We start from the raw sequence: 17,282 nt of genomic DNA on the forward strand, positions 1-17,282 counted from the left end.
TTGAACCTTGATCTTCAGATCTCAGTCTCCTGAATAGCGAGGATTACACGAATGAGCCACTGATGGGTGCCTGGCTCCACTCAACTTTTTTGTTGGCAGTATTAGAGTTTGATTTCAGGATCTCACATTTTTCAAAAAGGTGCGCTACCACTTGAGCCACAGCCTGAGACCTCAATTTGTTTTCTGTGTTTGTTTCTTGGGTTTTTGTGGGAAGGGGGTATTGCTTTTTCATTTTTCTTTTTTTTTTCCTTTTGCACCAAGGTTCAGACTCAGGTTTCTGATCTTTCATGGCTTTTTCAATCACAACAGATGCTCTGCTACTTGAGCCATACCTCCACTTCCGGCTTTTGGAAGCTAATTGGAGATAATTTGCCTTGGTCTCAGCCTCTTATGTGAGCTACCAGTTCTCCATTCAACGTTTTGAAATACAATTATTCAAATGCCTGTTTATGCTTTCTTGGGTGAGTTGGGAGAGGCCAGGGCCATCTGGGGATGGTTACGGGAAGACATAGTAATGGAAGAGGACCTCCAGCACTGTTTCTCTGCTGCCCCTGAAGTTGGAGCTCTTCCTGATGCTTCACACTCAAGGCAGCTTTTCAGTGACCCTATGCTGGGCAAAGGTGTTATAGATGCTAGATCTCTGTTTCTCTATCCCTTCCCAACCTCCTACTCTTCCTCCAGCTCCCCACTCCCACTAGCCCTGGATTTCACATGCATAAAGCAGCCTTTAATTAACTGGAGGCCAATTCTACCTCAACACTTACTGTGTTTGTAACCATACATTGTTTACTTCCATTTCCTGAGGCTGTGGTTTTCACATCTATGAAGTGGGTATTATAAGCCAGGTGCTGATAACTCATAACTGTAATCCTTATTCAGGAAGGTGAGATCTGAGGATCATGATTCAAAGCCCCAGCTGGGGCCGAAAAGTTTGAGACCCTTATCTGTAGCAAAAGACCAGAAGTGGAGGTATGGCTCAAGTGGTAGACCACCATGAGTGCATTCTTGTCACCCTTGTCAAGATGTTCCATATGCTACTACATTCCCCAAGACAAAGACTGAAGAGATGCAAAGTCAGGCCAAGATCAACCCTGAGAGAGAGAGAGAGAGAGAGAGAGAGAGGAGGATGGGGGAGGGAGGAGGGTAGGGACAGAGCAATTGGGTGGCTACACTGGATGAAAAGCTGGAGTCTGTGTTCTCCCCAAACCAACAGAGGACTTTCTTAAGCAGTAAGTTTATCACTGAACTTCCGGTGGACTGATTTCTTCCTGGAGCCCCACAGCTAAGTCAGACTCTGCTTGGAGCTGTTTTCTCCTCTGTCCCCTAATTCTTGCTCATGTTTCTTACCTGTGCATGCACCAAGATGTTTTTTCCCCCAGCTGTGTCTTCTGCTTTTCAGCCTATGGCTTAATCCTTGTCCACTGAAGTTTTGGTTCTTCAAATTTTCCTTTCTTTCTAAGAATTTTTATTTTGATAGGTTTGTGCATTCTTTTTTTCAATTTTCAAAATTAAATTAGCCATGTTTTCCATGTAAAGCATGTTTCTTTCAAATCTACTGTTTTCATGGAAGTCTGTCTCTTCACAGATTCTGATCCTGTCATTTCAAAGATATGTTTCAATTTATTTTATTTTATTTGTTTGTTTTTCTAGTCCTGGGGCTTGAACTCAGGGCCTGGGCGCTGTCCCTCAGCTCCCTTTGCTCAAGGCTATCACTCCATCACTTGAGCCACAGCACACTTCTGGCTTTTTCTGTTTCTGTGGTGCTGAGGAATCGAACCCAGTGCCTCAGGCATGCAAGGCAAGTGCTCTACCACTGAGCCATCTTCCCAGCCCCGAGTTGTATTTTTGATATATAATTTCTTTCTAGTATTAAGGACTGAACCCAGGGCCTTTCAAATACTAATGCTTCAGTTCCATTTTAACTCGTGTGTGTGTGTGTGCTCGCGCGCGTGCACGCGTGCGTGTGTGCGTGCACGCGTGTGTGTGTGTGTGGTGTGTGTGTGTGTGTGTGTGTGTGTGTGTGCTGATACTGGGTCTTGAACTCAGCATCTGGGAATTATCCCTTAGCTTTTTTCTCTTAAGGCTAGCACTCTATCACTTGAGCTACAGCTCCACTTCCAGCTTTTTGGTGCTTAATTGGAGATAAAAGTCTCATGGACTTTCCTGCTCAAATCTCTGCTTCCTGAGTAACTGGGATGCCACCAGTGCCTGGATTCTTCTAAAATTTTTAAAAATAAATTTTGCTTTTTCCTTCAGCCTTTTATTCTACACCTCCCAACCCCCACTTTTACCTTTTGTGCAAGTCCTGGGACTTGACCTCAGGGCCTAGGCACTGTCCCTTAGCCTTTTTTACTCAAAGCTGGTGCTCTACCACCAGCTTTACTTCTGTTTTTTTGCTGGTCAATTGGAGATGACTCATGGACTGTCCTGATTGAACCAGCTTTGAATCAAAATCATCAGATCTCAGCCTCCAAAGTAGCTAGGATTACAGGCGTGAGCCAGTAGCCAGTTAATTTTTGTGTTTCACATAAAGTTCCTTTCTATTGATGAGACCTGTCTTTCCTCAGTGTTGTCTGTTCCCATCAATATGTCTAATTTGAACCAAGTGCTGGTAGCTCAGGCCTATAATCCTAGCTACTCAGTAGATTGAGATCTAAGGATCAGGGTTTGAAGTCAGCCTAGGCAGGAAAGTCTGTGAGACTACAATAAACGACCAAAAAAGCTGGAAGTGGCGCTGTGGCTCAAGGGCCAGAGTGCTACCCTTGAGCAAAAGAAGCTTAGAGGGCTGGGAAGGTGGCTCAGTGGTAGAGCGCTTGCCTTGCATGCATGAGGCCCTGGGTTCAATTCCTCAGCACCACATAAGCAAAAAGAAAAAAAAAAGCTGGAAGTGGCACTGTGGCTCAAGTGGTAGTGCTAGCCTTGAGCTGAAGAGCTGAGGGACAGCGCCCAGGCCCAGAGTTCAGGCCCACGACCAGACCACCCCCCCCCAAAAAAAAAAAAAAAAAAAAAAAAGAAGCTTAGAGACAGCACCCAAGCCCTGAGTTCAAGTCCCAGGACAAGAAAAACAAAAGTCTAATTCAGCATAGGCTCTAGGGCCAGATCATGTGGATTTAAATCCCACCTTCAGTATTTGGTAGCTGTCTGTAAGAAAATTCAGTCTCTCTTTATCTGATTGAAGTACCTACTTGATGGATTTATCAAGATTCTGTTGCTGAATGACACCTAATGATACCTAACACCTACAAAGTGCTTAGTAGGGAATTGGTTATGGCCATTATCTCTCCTGACACTATTTTTTTTCCTACTTAATAAGCTTGACTTAATGAACCATCCTCAGTTGTATCAGACTTTTGCAGAGTTCTCAACACATCTGCTTTTTTCTTTCAAATTTCCACAGGGGAGGGCTAGGAAGGTGGCTCAGTGGTACAGCGCTTGCCTTGCATGCATGAGACCCTGGGTTCGATTCCTCAGCACCACATAAACAAAAAGAAAAAAGCCGGAAGTGGCGCTCTGGCTGAAGTGGTAGAGCGCTAGCCTTGAGCTGAAGAGCTGAGGGACAGCACCCAGGCCCAGAGTTCAGGCCCATGACCGGACCCAAAAATAAATAAATAAACAAACAAATTTCCACAGGGGAAAACAAAGCATCTCCTGGCTCCCAGCATGATGGAGGCATTACTTCCACTTATAGGAAGTGACCAGCTGCTCCACATAGGGACCAAGGCTGCAGCTCTGTGGGTGCAGGCATTGTAACAGCTTGTGTGATGGAAGCCACCAGGCTTCAGCCTCACTCAGTGCTTCCACTCACCGCCTGTTCATCTCTAGCATCAGAAAAGTTCCCTTTATACCTCAGCTCTGCCTCTCTCTCTCTCTCTCTCTCTCTCTCTTCTTTTTTTCCCCAGTCCTGAGGACTTGAGCCAGAGCACCGCTTCTGGTAGTTTATTAGAGATAAGAGTCTCAAGGACTTTTCTGCCCAAGTTGGCTTCAAACCACAATCCTCAGATTTCAGCCTCCTGAGTAGCTAGGATTACAGGTGTGAGCCTGTAGCACCCACATGCTTTTTGTATTTTCAAAATCCTATATTTCACAGGGATAGTGACATGCATCTGTATTCCCTGTACTCCAGAAGCCAAGGCAAGATGACTAGGCCAGCCTGAGCTGCATAACAAGCTTAAGGCTAGCTTGAACTACCTAGAGAGATTTTGGCCAGGCACTGGTGACTCATTCCTGTAATCCTAACTACTTAGGAAGCTGAGATCTGAGGATCACAATTTGAAATCAGTCCTACCAGGAAAGTTTGTAGGACTCTCATCTCCAATTAGCCACCAAAATGCTGGAAATGGAGCTGTAGCTCAAATGTTAGAGTGCTAGCCTTGAATAAAAAAAAAGCTCAGGGACAGCACTTAGACCCTGAGTTCAAGCCCCAGGACCAGCACATATATATAAAAATGTCCTACGTTTTTTCCCCCCTCACTATGTTGACCAGACTGATATTGAACTCACAATCTCCCTAGCATTAGAGGCACAGTAGACACTGTGCCTGGCATTCAAAATTCTGTAATTTATAAAACATGTCTATATGTTGAAAGCAAGAGGAGGACTTTAATGAGATCTCAGCCAATCAGACTAACCAGAATCAGTGACTTTTTTTCTCCCTTAAATTTTAAAATATATTTTTGATGGCTGGAAGCATACTTCAAATTATAGAATGTTTGCTTAGTAAGCATGGGGCCCTGGATTCAATTCTCAATAATAATTAATTAATTTGACTACATGGATCATGTTTTTATTAATTTTTAAATTGTTATTATAAAGATGTTATTGTAAAGATAGAAAAGGGTTATGGTGATGTAAGTCAGGTAACAAGTATATTTATTTTTGGACAATGCCACCCCTTCCCTTACTCTCTCCCAGTTCCCCCCCCCCCCCACATCACCACAAGTTGTATAGTTCATTTTCAACATAATGTCTAGTGAGTACCACTATTACATTTGTTCATCCTTTGTCCTTCCATTTCTGTGCTCTCCATTACCCTCCCAAAGACAGATAACAAGCAAGATGAAAACAAAAACAGCAATGAGGAAGAAATTCTTGCTTCCATTTCCTGGAGTTCATTTCAATGAATATTATATGATCAGATGCACATAGACATGGTGCCTTTGCTTTCTTCTCCTAAGAATATCCTCCTTTGCTCTGTATGTGAAAGCCTAGCATTACAAGGATCATGTTTTGGGGGTTATTTGGTTTATCTCTCTCTGGCCATGGCAGATGGGGCTGGGCTCCCCAGATGATATGTGTCAGAGTTCTGGGAAGTCACCAAACATGGAGCTGAGTCTTATGATTGGTGTTGAAACCAGGCTCAGGATGGCCTGAATGCCCATCCATACCTCTCCACACCCAACCCAGCCCTCAACCTTTTGTGCTTGCCCTGACTGTACACACCCTGAAGCAGCAGGTGTGAGGGAGGAGAAAGGAAGGAGAGATCTGAAACTATGGGCAGTTCATAACACTGGGATGTTCACATGACCCACAAGAGAGAAAAGGGGGGCTGAGAATGTGGCTTAGTGGTAGAGTGCTTGCCTAGCATGCATGAAATCCTGGGTTTGATTTCTCAGTACCACAGAAACAGAAAAGGCTAGAAGTGGCACTGTGGTAGCGTGCTAGCCTTGAGCAAAAAAGCAGCTCAAGAAGAGTGCCCGGGCCCCCAGGACTGGCGGGGGGGGGGGGCAAAAAAAATCTGAACATAAGAGATCAAGGCAGAAAATCATGGGGAGACGACTGGGTTTCCTGAGTCTGAAGACTAGAAATGTCAGTTCTGTGTATGCATACATTTATCTATCCATCATCTGTCTGTCCATCTATGCATCCATCCCTTGATCTCTCTGCCCATCTACCTACCCATTCATCCATTTATTCATTTATCCATCCTTCTTTCCACCTACCCACTCATCCAAGGGTGGTTCCAACTCTAGGGAGAAGGAACAAAGTAGAATAGAACAAATTCCGCCCTAAAATTCCAAAGCTCTGGGTTCTCTTCTTAGCTCTGCCATTAGCTAGCCATGTAAACCAGCCATGTAAACCATGTAAACCTCACCTGTAAAATGGGGACATTTATACCAGAAGGTGGGTGGTTACTTTCTAGTTCTAATATTCCATGGCCAATCCTTTGGCCCCTGATGTCACAATATGGAGCTGGCTCGTGATTGGTCCATAGCCTTCCCCAGCTCTGCTGTTCTCTTGGTCATGGGAACAAGATGGACTCGCCCTGGACCTTCCCTACTTGTGCTCCTCTGTTATGGGCAGCTCTTATCATGGATCAGGACTGCGGATGATAGAAAATTTGGTATGGCAGGGATCCCAAAGGCCATAGGACCAACTAAGGGGATGGGACAGGGGCAGGTCACCCCCTAGGACCACATGATCCCTTTCTCTGCAGATCAGTTCTACAGTGAGACTGAGGCAAAGCTGTTCCTGCAGTTTTATGAGCAAACAGCCCAGGTTGTGTTCAACCAGTTCATGGAAGCCAGTTGGAACTATGTCACCAACATTACCAAGCCGAATCGGGAGGAGATGGTGTGTTACCACTTCCCCCTTCCATCCCTCCACCCCTTGCTCTTCTTAAGAGGCTTGATGGCTGGGGATTGCACCTCCTGCCTCCCATCCAGAGCTAGAGAAAGGAGTAAAGCCCCCAAGGCACAAATCAAAGAGAGCAGCAAGCTCCAGCATTGTGATGTCTCAAGCTTTTCTTTGCACAAGAATCTCTTGCTTCTTTTTCTTTGTAAATCTTCTCTTCTGGTTTTCACAGACCCAGGCTTCCTCTAGCAAATCTTCACTGATACTTGACCCTTAAAGTGGGCTTTGGGGGAGGGGGGGGTGGTTTTGGTTTTGAAGCAGCATGGCCCTATAGAGTTCAATGTGGGGCCTTTACTTACTTCCCCAACTTGCTAAAACAAATACAGTGACCCTCTTTGCAGCTGAACAAGGAGATGGAGAGGTCCCAGTTCATGTTATACTTTGGCACTCGGGCCCGCCTATTTAACATTCACCACTTCCAAGACCCGGTCGTGAAGCGCATGTTGAGTAAGCTGCAGAACATAGACAAGGCGGCCTTGCCCAAGGACGAGCTCCTTGAGGTGATGGACAGGCCTGGCGGGGGAGCCAGAGTGTGTGGGGCAGAGGGAGGTTGGTGGGGCAGAACCAGAATTTCCTGAGGGGAGGTGGGGGAGACTTCCTTCAGGTCCACCTGGCTGGGCGGGGCTAGTGTTGGGGGTGGGCCAAGGGCACGGGCCTGCCCTGGGTGACACCTACTCCCCCAGTACAACAAGCTTCTGGCCTACATGGAGACGGCATACAGTATGGGCCAGGTGTGCATGAGTGAGGGGCCCTGCGTGACTCTAGAGTCTGGTGAGTCCCCCCAGCCCCCAGTCCTGTCCCCCTTCATGGGCCTCCTAACCTCTCCACTCACTGGGGGAAACCCAGGGTGGGTGAGGGCAGAGGCAGGTGGGCATGGGGGTCCCATGTGGCTTCTGTTCTGGGCACAGACCTAGAAGAAATCATGGCGACCTCTAGGGATGAGAAGGAACTGCTGTGGGCCTGGCAGGGCTGGCACGATGCTGTGGGTCGCCAGCTCCGCCCTATCTTTGGGCGCTACGTTTATCTCAGCAACAAGGCTGCAAGTCTCAATGGTGAGTAGCCTGGATATGTTCCTTGGCAATGCCTAAGGAAAGGGGCAAAGTTAAGTTTGCAGAGAACTCGAGCAGAGGTAGTTCCCCGGAAAGCATGAGCTGGGCTATGTACTGACAGAGTAGCTGCTGTGTGCTGTCTTCTGGGGAAGTTTATGAGGAGATGGAAGTAGAAGGACTTGCTTACCTACAGTGATGTCTATAATAATCTCTAATGCCAATGGGGATGATGTCACAGCAGCCATTGAAGGAGGAAATGTGGAGCAAGCCATTTTGGGTATGTGGTCTGGGAAGGCTTCTCTCATTGACACCCATGCCAAGATGAGCAAGAGCCAAGCAAGCAGAAAACAAGTGACAGAACATCTCTGTGGAGAAGCTCTGAAGCAGGAAGAAGCTGGGATTTTGAAGGACCCAAAAGAAACCTATGGTGGCTGCAGGGCTTATGGATGAGACAGAGTTTGGGTCAGAGTGAGAGAGGACAGAGTCTTGTAGGTCTGGATGGGGGCTGGCACTAATTAATCTGCTCCAGCCTGGAATCTCCAGCCTTAGGAGGTAGCTGTCCCATTTTGCTACCATCCCTTCCTCAAAGACCAGGGAGATTGAGGAATTTCACTAAGAAGGTACCTAGGCTGTGGCTGAAAGGTTGCAAGGTGAGCACCTTTTGAGGCCCCTCTCCTGTCCCAGGCTATGATGACATGGGGGATATGTGGCGTGCCGTGTATGAGTCTGAAACCCTGGAGGATGACCTAGAGGACCTCTTTGAGGAGCTGAAGCCTCTTTACCTGAACCTGCATGCCTATGTGCGCCGCTCCCTCTACCGCCACTATGGGCCCGATATCATCGACTTGCGGGGGCCCATCCCTGCCCACCTTCTTGGTAAGTGCCCAGGCTGGCAACAGAGATGGAGTCTCAGTCAGAGAAGAAGCTGTTCTCGCCTTCTCCTATAGCCTTCCCGTTCCCCTTCCAGGGAACATGTGGGCTCAGTCCTGGGTCAAGATCCTAGACCTGGTCCTCCCCTACCCCAAGAAGCCTCCAGAAGATGTCACAAAGATCATGAAAGGCCAGGTCAGTGTTCCACTTTGGGGTGCCCCCACCCACTCAGTATCCCTGGGCACACAGTGCCCATGCACCCACCTCTTTCTTCATCACAGCACTGGAAGCCTGAGAAGATGTTTCAAGAGGCTGACACGTTCTTTACCTCCTTGGGGCTGATCTCCATCCCAAATGAGTTCTGGAAAAACTCAATGCTGGAGAAACCAACAGATGGGCGGGAGGTGGAGTGCCACGCCTCTGCCTGGAACTTCTACAAGGACAATGATTTCAGGTGCCCACTGCCAGCATGGTCTACAGCTAGCACCACACTGGGGCCCCTCTAGTTCCTCGCTGTCTGCCTGACTGTAGGCCATGTAGGCAAAGAGTGGGCAGTGAGAGAGCAGGGCCAGGGGAATGAGAGCCAAGAGAATAAAAGGGAAGGTGGGAGTGGAAGCAGTGGGCATGGTCATTGTTTGATTAGGGGGCTTACATGTGGGAAAGGACAGTAGCTAAGGCCTTTCTGGTCTCCAGCCCATCCACCCCAATTCCTTAAAGGAGCCTGAATAGAGAAACCACTCTTTCCCCTACAGGGCATCCCCATGCTCCTTGACCCCTGCCCTTTAACCTTAGGATAAAGAAGTGCACTGAGGTGACCATAGAAGACCTGCTCTCCATCTTCCACCAGATGGGCCATATCCAGTACTTCTTGCAGTACCAGAACCGCTCTATACTCTTCCGTGCAGGCGCCAACCCAGCCTTTCAAGAGGCCGTTGGGTTGGTGATCTCCCTTTCAGCCTCCTCCCACAAGTACCTACTCAACAGAGGCCTTCTCAGTCACCAGCACCAGGATCCAGGTGATGAAGGATTAAGGGGACACCAGAAGGGCAGCCCAAGCCTGGAGCTGAAGCTAGGACCTGGGGGACGGGGGGTAACCAGAGCTCCTTATAGAAGGCTGAAGGAAGGGAAAATCCAGAAGCCATCTTCTGATTGCTCTGACTCCATCCCCAGAGGAGGAGATCAACTTCATGATGGGTATTGCTCTGGAGAAGATTGCCTTCATCCCCTTCAGCTACCTGGTCGACCTGTTTCGCTGGAGAGTTTTTGATGGCACCATCCAGAAGGATGCCTACAACCAAGAGTGGTGGAACCTCAGGTGGGGAAGGAAGCTGGCTTGGATTCTTCTCCTCAACCCCATCCTTGCTGGAGGCGGGACTTGTGTCAGCAGGGTTGTAATGTTGGTGACCTAGAGGCCTGGGGATGCTCTGAGCACTGTCGGCTATTTGCCATCACTTAAAACAATACAAATTTTATTCAACCCAAGACTATAGCCACATTCTGAAAGCAAGCACAAAACAAAAAAGCACCCGAGAGCCAGACACTGGTGGCTCATGCCTCTAACTCTAGCTACTCAGGAGGCTGAGATCTGAGGATTGTGGTTCAAAGTCAGCCGAGCAAAAAAGTCTTTGAGACTCTTATCTCCAGAAGACTAGAAGTAGAGCTGTGGCTCAAAATGGTAGAGAACCAGCCTTGAACAATAGAGCTCAAGGCCACACCCAGGCCCTGAGTTCAAGCCCTAAGACTGATTAAAAGAAAAAGAAAAAAAATGTCCATACTGTAGTATATAGAGCCAGCAGGAGCCAACCATGAAACTTTATTATGAACCTGGCACCAGCACTGAACAGGGCTCTTAACTTCTCTAGGCTTCACTGTCATCTGTGAAAAATGATCCCTGGGAGGGCCTACACCTGCTTCCCCAGGTGGCTAGGAAGTTCCTGCCATGATTGTAATTGAGCTTCTCCAAGAACAGAATACTGATCACCAGGGTCCACAGTCAAGCCCCTGTCTCTCTCCCACTAGGTTGAAGTACCAGGGCCTGTGCCCCCCCATTCCTCGGTCAGAGGAGGACTTTGACCCTGGTGCCAAGTTCCATGTTTCTGCCAATGTGCCCTACATACGGTAAAGGTCTGGCCCTATCAGAAGAGCCAGCTCTGGGAGTTGAACTTGGGAAATGTGGGGACTTCCTGTACCCCTGCCCACCTCTTCCCAGGGGTTACAGAACCTTCAGAAAGGCATGTCTTAGAATCTTTGAGCTTTGCCATCATAGCCTGTGCAGAGGGCAGAGCTGGTGGAAATATTTTATAACATCCCTACTGCCCCTGGGTTGCTGCTGTTTCAGAAAGAGGAAGATTCTAGAGCCAGCCAGTTTAAGGTGGAGGCTTGCCCAAAAAACCTCCACACAAATGGTGGCTGCTCACATGGGCTCCTGTGGCCACTGCATGTGGGAGCTACCTGGCCCCAAACTTCCCACTCCCAGTCCCGACCGCCCAGCCTGCTCTCACATTCCTCTACCCAGGTACTTCCTCAGCCTGTTGCTCCAGTTCCAGTTCCATGAAGCACTGTGCAAGGCTTCAGGCCATTCGGGCCCACTGCACCACTGTAACATCTATAACTCCAAGATAGCTGGGGATATCCTGGAGTAAGTGTCCTCATTTGTCATGTTGTCACAAATGATGAAACTGAAGGCTAGAGAGATTATGTGATTGAGTGTTATTGATGAAGCAAGGAGCAAAGTCATACTCAGGACGTAGAACTTTTGAATTCAAAGCACATTTTCTTTCACACCATTGTGTCTATCAGTGGAAGGATACAGAGCTGGGTAAGGTCAGACCTAGACCTACTGAATCAATGATTGAGATGCAGAATCCTTTCAGTTATTTTCTCCCTACCCCTTGACTTCTACTAACTTCAGTATGTCCATTCTCCTAATTGATCAAAGTCACCTTGAGTTTTATTTCTGTATCACAGAGGAATAGCAGTGTCACATAATTTACTATCCTTTGCATTTATTTGCTTGTTTGATTATTTTTATTTTGGTGCTGGTTCTGAGGCTTGAACTCAGGGCCTGGGTGCTGTCCCTAAGCTCTTTTGCTCAAGGCCAGTGCTCTGCCAATTTGAGCCACAGCTCCACTTCTGGTTTTCTGGTGGTTAATTGGAGAAAAGAGTCTCATGGACTCTCTTTCCCCAGGCTGGCTTTGAACTGTGATCCTTAGGTCTCAGCCTCCTGAGTAGTTCGGATTACAGGTATGAGCCACCAGCACCTGGCTCCTACGCTTCTTTTTGCTCAAAGCTAGTGCTCTTCTATTTGAGCCACATCTCCACTTCTAGCATTTTTGGGTATGTATGGTAGTTTATTAGAGATAAGAGTCTCATGGACTTTCCTGCCTGGGCTGACTTCAAACTATGATACTCAGATCTCAGCCTCCTGCAGAGCTAAAATTATAGGTATAGGCTACCAGCACCTGGCCTTTGCATCTATTTTTGTGCTGGTTGGCGCCAAGGCTTAAACTCAGAGCCTAGTGCTCTTTTTTATTTTTTAGCATTTTTGTTTATAGCTTAAGCCTATACCTCCAGCCCAGCTTTTTTGCTGATTAATGGCAAATAACTTTTCTCTGTCCTCATATAGCAGTCTCCTGAGTAGCTGGGACTACAGATATGAGCCACTAGTGTCTGGCTTGCAGTTTATTTTATTTTTTCTAGATAGTGTCTATATAGCCTGAAGCTCCTGAATGCTGGGCTTACAGGGCTTCACCACATTTACTTCCCTTATATACTTAATAAGTGTATATGATCCTTTTATGCAGTTTGTCAACAATCACCAGGCAAGATGAAGTCAGGTCCCCTGGAGCTTAGCTCCTGAAATGACTATCTTTTTTCCTGTCTAGTTTTTTTATAATTTTGATCAATATTATTTGATATGATCAGAGACACGTAGGCATTGCACCTTTGTGTTCCCCCACTAAGAGTAACCTTCTTTGGTCTCACTATGCGAGAATACCTAAAGTCCCATATAATTGATCACATCCCCAGGTATTTTAGGTCTAGCTTCTGCATATGAGATAACTGACTGCTTAGCTTTGGGCTATTTTTTAATGTATTGAACACAAAGGCGCTCTCTGCTCTCTTCATGTTTCAGCTGACTGCCATTCAACAACTGTTTACTTGTACCAGTGCTGACCAGCTTCTTTGGGTCCAGCAGGGGGCAGTGAACCATGAAATAAATTATATGTTACTTGGACAGGAGCTGCACCTGTAGGGAAGGACTTTAGTGCATATGCAAAGAGGGTTATGAGGTCCAGCAGACAAGGTGGAGGTGAGGCAGTGGAACACCATACCAAGAAGAGAACTCTAGCCCCAGATCAGAGTCAGGCATATAAGCAATAGACTTCTTGTTTTCTTCACACCAACTTAATTTTAATTGTATTTATTTGTTTGTTTTTGTGTGCAGGTACTGGGGCTTAAATTTACGGCCTGAGTGATGTCCCTTACCTTCTTTTGCTCAAGGCCAACATTCTACCACTCTACCACTCCACTTTCAGCTCTTTGATGGTTAACTGGAGATAGGAACCTCACAAAAACTTTTCTGTCTAAGCCGGCCTCAAATTGCAATCCTTACATCTCAGCCTTTTGAGTAGCTCAGATTATACATTTGAGCCACCAGGGCCCAGCAATTTTTTTTTTTTTTTTTTTTTTTTTTTTTGTCGGTCGTGGGGCTTGAACGCTGGGCCTGGGCGCTGTCCCTCAGCTCTTCAGCTCAAGGCGAGCGCTCTACCACTTGAGCTACAGCGCCACTTCCGGTTTTCTGGTGGTTTATTGGAGATAGGAGTCTCACGGTCTCTCCTGCCCGGGCTGGCTTTGAACCGCGATCCTCAGATCTCAGCCTCCTGAGTAGCTAGGATTACAGGCGTGAGCCACCAGCGCCCGGCTTGGCCCAGCAATTTTTTAAAGTGTATTTAATTTTTTTTTTAATTTTGGGGGGCTTTAAAACTCAGGGCCTTGTGTTCTTACTTGGGTTTTTCAAGGTTGGTGTTCTACCACTTGAGCCATACCTGTACTTTTGGCTTTTTGCTGTTTAATTGAAAATCTCTCAGATTGTCTACCCACATTGACTTCAATCCAAGATCCTCAGATCTCGGCCTCCTGTGTATCAGCAGCTGAGTATCAGCTGTAGTACCATTTCTAGGAGATAGAGGTTCAGTAGTTAAAACTGTTTGTCCAGCCAGGTGTGGTGGCCCATACCTGTAATCCCAGTATTTGAGAAGCCAAAGCAGAAGCAGCTTCAGTTCCTGAGTTACATAGCAAGATTTCTTACTGTTGTTACTCAGGAACCAGCATTGGATCTCATACCTCAAGTTTTGGTTTGCTATGTTCAAAACTAATATTTTTGGTTTTGCTATGTTCAAAACTAATATTTTAGGGGGCAGGAGCTGGTAGCTTGCACCTATAATCCTAGCTCTGAGGATTGAGGTTTGAAGCCAGTCCAGACCAGAAAGTCTATGAGGTGCTTATCTCCAAAAGGCCAGAAGTAGCTGTGGCTTAAGTGGTAGAGCAAGCACTAGCTCTGAGCAAAAGAGCTCAGAGACAGCACCCAGGCCCTGAACAAGCACAAATAATAGTAGTAGTAATATTTATTTTGGTGCAGTACTGGGGATTGAGCCAGGGCCTCAAGCATGCCAGGCAAGAGCTCTACTACTGAAGACATGCCATAGCCCTTTTCTTTCAATCTTGATGATTCTTTGCCTTAATTTCTCCGAGAAATTCTTGTCCAGTAGTTGCTACCAAGGATCTGCTGACCTTTCATTTCTCCTACCTCATTCATTGCCAGTTTATTTCTTTTGTTTTTGTTTTAAGGTAGGTATCACTATATTACCCAGGCTAGTCTCAAACTCACTAGGTAGCCAGACTGGCCTCATATTTTTCTTTTTCTTTTTTTTTTGGGGGGGGTCTGGTCATGGGGCCTGAACTCTGGGCCTGGGTGCTGTCCCTCAGCTCTTCAGCTCAAGGCTAGTGCTCTACCACTTGAGCCACAGCACCACTTCCGGCTTTTTTCTTTTTGCTTATGTGGTGCTAAGGAATCGAACCCAGGGCCTCAGGCATGCAAGGCAAGTGCTCTACCACTGAGCCACCTTCCCAGCCCTGGCCTCATATTTTTCAATCCTTCTACCTTATGCTTCTAAGTAGCTGTGATTACCAGTGTATACAATGATACCTGGCTCCAGTTGTTTATCAAGAGATGTGTATAGGTCTTGACAAGATACAAAGTGGTCATTAAATGATCTAATCCTCACCCTTGATGAACAGATACTCACCAAGAAGTCAGGTTTTTACCAACAAAGAAACAGACTGATGTACCTGAGGTTATACAGTCCATAAGTAGCATTGCCAGCTTTAGAACTTAGGCCCTGTTAATCCAGACCTCCTCCTCCCCCACCCCACCCTTCCCTTCCCTTCTCCCACTCCCTCTCCCCACCAGCGCCGTAGTGAACTCTATACTTATAGGCATCAATTCTCTCCTGGTCAGATCAAGGAAATGACTGAGAGAAATCAATACCTGCACACTGCTGCGTGGTAGGGAGGCTGGCAGGGTGGAGCCTGGGGATCTAGCTTTGGCTCACCCTGTATCCTCAGTATGAGTACAGTAGGCTATTGCCACTGAGCACTAGGGTTGACTGGAGACAGCTAACATTTATGCAGTACTACAGGTGGTACACAGAGTTCCTCCTATACCCTTGAATCTTTCTAAACACTCCCTTGGGAGGCCAGGATAGGCCAAATGGCTTCCTCTACCTACCTACCTACCTACCTACAAGCACTGAGCATAGAGGACACAGTAGTTCAGATGAGGTATTTATTTGAGCCTAAGTAAATAATAATTCCAGTAGTGCTGATAATCATCAGCCACAGTTAGTGTTATAGCCACTCTATGTGGAACGCACTGATATCTGCATTTTATGGAGATGGAAACTGAGGCTCAAACAGGTTATTTGCCCAGGTACCACAACTTCTAAAAGACAAAGCTGAGAGTCAAAGTGAAGTGAGACTTGTTATTTCAAAGGTAGTGATTGGGCTGACTGCCCAGTGGCTCATACCCTGTAATCCTAGGTATTTAGGAGACTGAGACCTGAGGATCATGATTCCAAGCCATCAGGGCCAGGAAAGCCCATGAAACTCCTCTCTCCAATTAACCAACAAAAAGCCTAAAGTGGAGTTGTGGCTCAAGTGGTAGAGGTCTAGCTCTGAGAGAAAAAAAAAGGTAAGGGACAGTACCCAGACTTAAGTTCAAGCCCCTGTACCTGCACCAAAATAAAAGAAAAGAAAAATTTTAAAGATGGTGATTATATCCAGTATATTGAGCTCTGTGGGAAGATCCTGGCTGGCAAAGCCCTAGGGCCAAGGTTAGGTATAGTAAGGGGTCCAGCAGCTGCTCCTGCCCTGGCCCCTACACAACCTTACAACTGCCTCTACTCCCTCAGGAATGTCTTGAAACTGGGTTCCAGCAGGCCTTGGCCAGAGGTTCTAAAAAAGCTGACCGGGAAGTCTAAGGTGTCTTCGAAGGCCCTCATGACCTATTTCAAGCCACTGCTGAACTGGCTAGTGAATGAGAACGTGCAGCAGGGGGAGGTCTTGGGCTGGCCAGACTTCACCTGTTCTTTTGAAGGTTGGATAACGTGTCCCTAATCCCACCTCTGATGTAGCCTCAGGTCCCACTCTTGCCTGCCTTGCCCTAAATCAGCCCCTGCCCCAGTCTAGCCCTAACTTCTGGCCTGACCTAAGATAGCACAGTATAGCAACTGCATGTCTGTACCAAAGCCTGGTACAGCTTCAGCCAATAACACAGTCCATGCCCATCCCCTGCTCAGTTACTTTCTTGTACGGTCCGGCTAGACTTGCCAAGCTGCATCTCAGTAGAGGGCAAGCACCTGGCTATCTTTCACCTACTCTCCTCTACTTTCTCCTCATTTTAAGGTAATGCCAGTCAAATTCTTTCTGAGAGCCACAGGAGACCTCAGAATACATCCCCACCCCTCATCCCCAGGCCTGGCTGCCCTGTAAAGCTCTCCTGTCTTCCACAGGAAGAAACATAAACAAAGTGAATTTCTTGGCTACAAGGCTGAAGCCTGACAGAGCCAACTTCGGGCAGTGGTTGCTGTTGGTTCTGAGCTGCCTCTTGTTCCTGATAGTCCTGGGGCTGGCTGCCAGGCTGTACTCCCTGGAAAAAGAGTCACCAAACCAGGATTCCAAGGCACCTGCCAACCAGGCTTACTTCCTGGGTAGACCCATGGAGCCCAGCATGGTTGCCCGAGGACAGTGGATCCTACTAGGCCTCTGCTTCATCCTGCTGATATGCTCCATCTGCCTGATCGTTTGGATCATCACACAGCAAAACAGCAACCTTCTATGGGAAATGGACTAGTCACTATTGAGACTGGTGAGCTGGAGAAGGTGGAGGAGGGTAACAGAGACAAAGAGTAGATTGTCTTTAGGAATAGGGCCCAGCTATGACTGGGCTCAGGTGCTGCAGATCTGGGTACATATTGACTGTATGTTTGCAAACTTGTGTGAGAATCACAAATGGCCAACTCTATGTAATTCTTAGGATGATCTGGGTTCCAGGCCAGTCCCCTGTCCCAGTAGAGGCTTAGCAACCGTGGTTATAATGACTTATGTCCCTTCAAACCAATACAAGCCATGCCCACAACTAATTCTCCACATACCTTTGGTATATCCAAGAAT

General features: G+C 47.1%; 2 protein-coding genes across 2 annotated transcripts in view; both read left to right on the forward strand.

Annotated features, from left to right (window-relative positions):
- The window catches only part of LOC122103272 (angiotensin-converting enzyme), a 32,315-nt gene extending 23,506 nt beyond the window's left edge, over nucleotides 1-8,809 (forward strand). Inside the window, exons 26-27 of the transcript XR_006146731.1 lie at nucleotides 6,121-6,124; nucleotides 8,799-8,809. The gene's annotated coding sequence lies outside the window, so the exon portion shown is untranslated. The remainder of the gene's footprint in view (nucleotides 1-6,120; nucleotides 6,125-8,798) is intronic.
- LOC122103576 (angiotensin-converting enzyme-like protein Ace3) lies at nucleotides 6,099-16,962 on the forward strand. Its single transcript, XM_042674186.1, has 14 exons — nucleotides 6,099-6,120; nucleotides 6,434-6,570; nucleotides 6,972-7,130; nucleotides 7,314-7,401; nucleotides 7,539-7,682; nucleotides 8,364-8,555; nucleotides 8,647-8,744; nucleotides 8,831-9,003; nucleotides 9,342-9,565; nucleotides 9,720-9,864; nucleotides 10,569-10,667; nucleotides 11,065-11,187; nucleotides 16,022-16,206; nucleotides 16,622-16,962. The coding sequence occupies exons 1-14, from the start codon at nucleotides 6,099-6,101 to the stop codon at nucleotides 16,960-16,962; spliced, it is 2,130 nt and encodes a 709-aa protein (XP_042530120.1).
- The last annotated feature ends 320 nt before the right edge of the window (nucleotides 16,963-17,282 follow it).

The sequence above is a fragment of the Dipodomys spectabilis genome, unplaced genomic scaffold, assembly GCF_019054845.1.
Source record: "Dipodomys spectabilis isolate Male_0828 unplaced genomic scaffold, ASM1905484v1 ptg000018l, whole genome shotgun sequence".
NCBI classification, from domain to species: Eukaryota; Metazoa; Chordata; class Mammalia; order Rodentia; family Heteromyidae; genus Dipodomys; species Dipodomys spectabilis.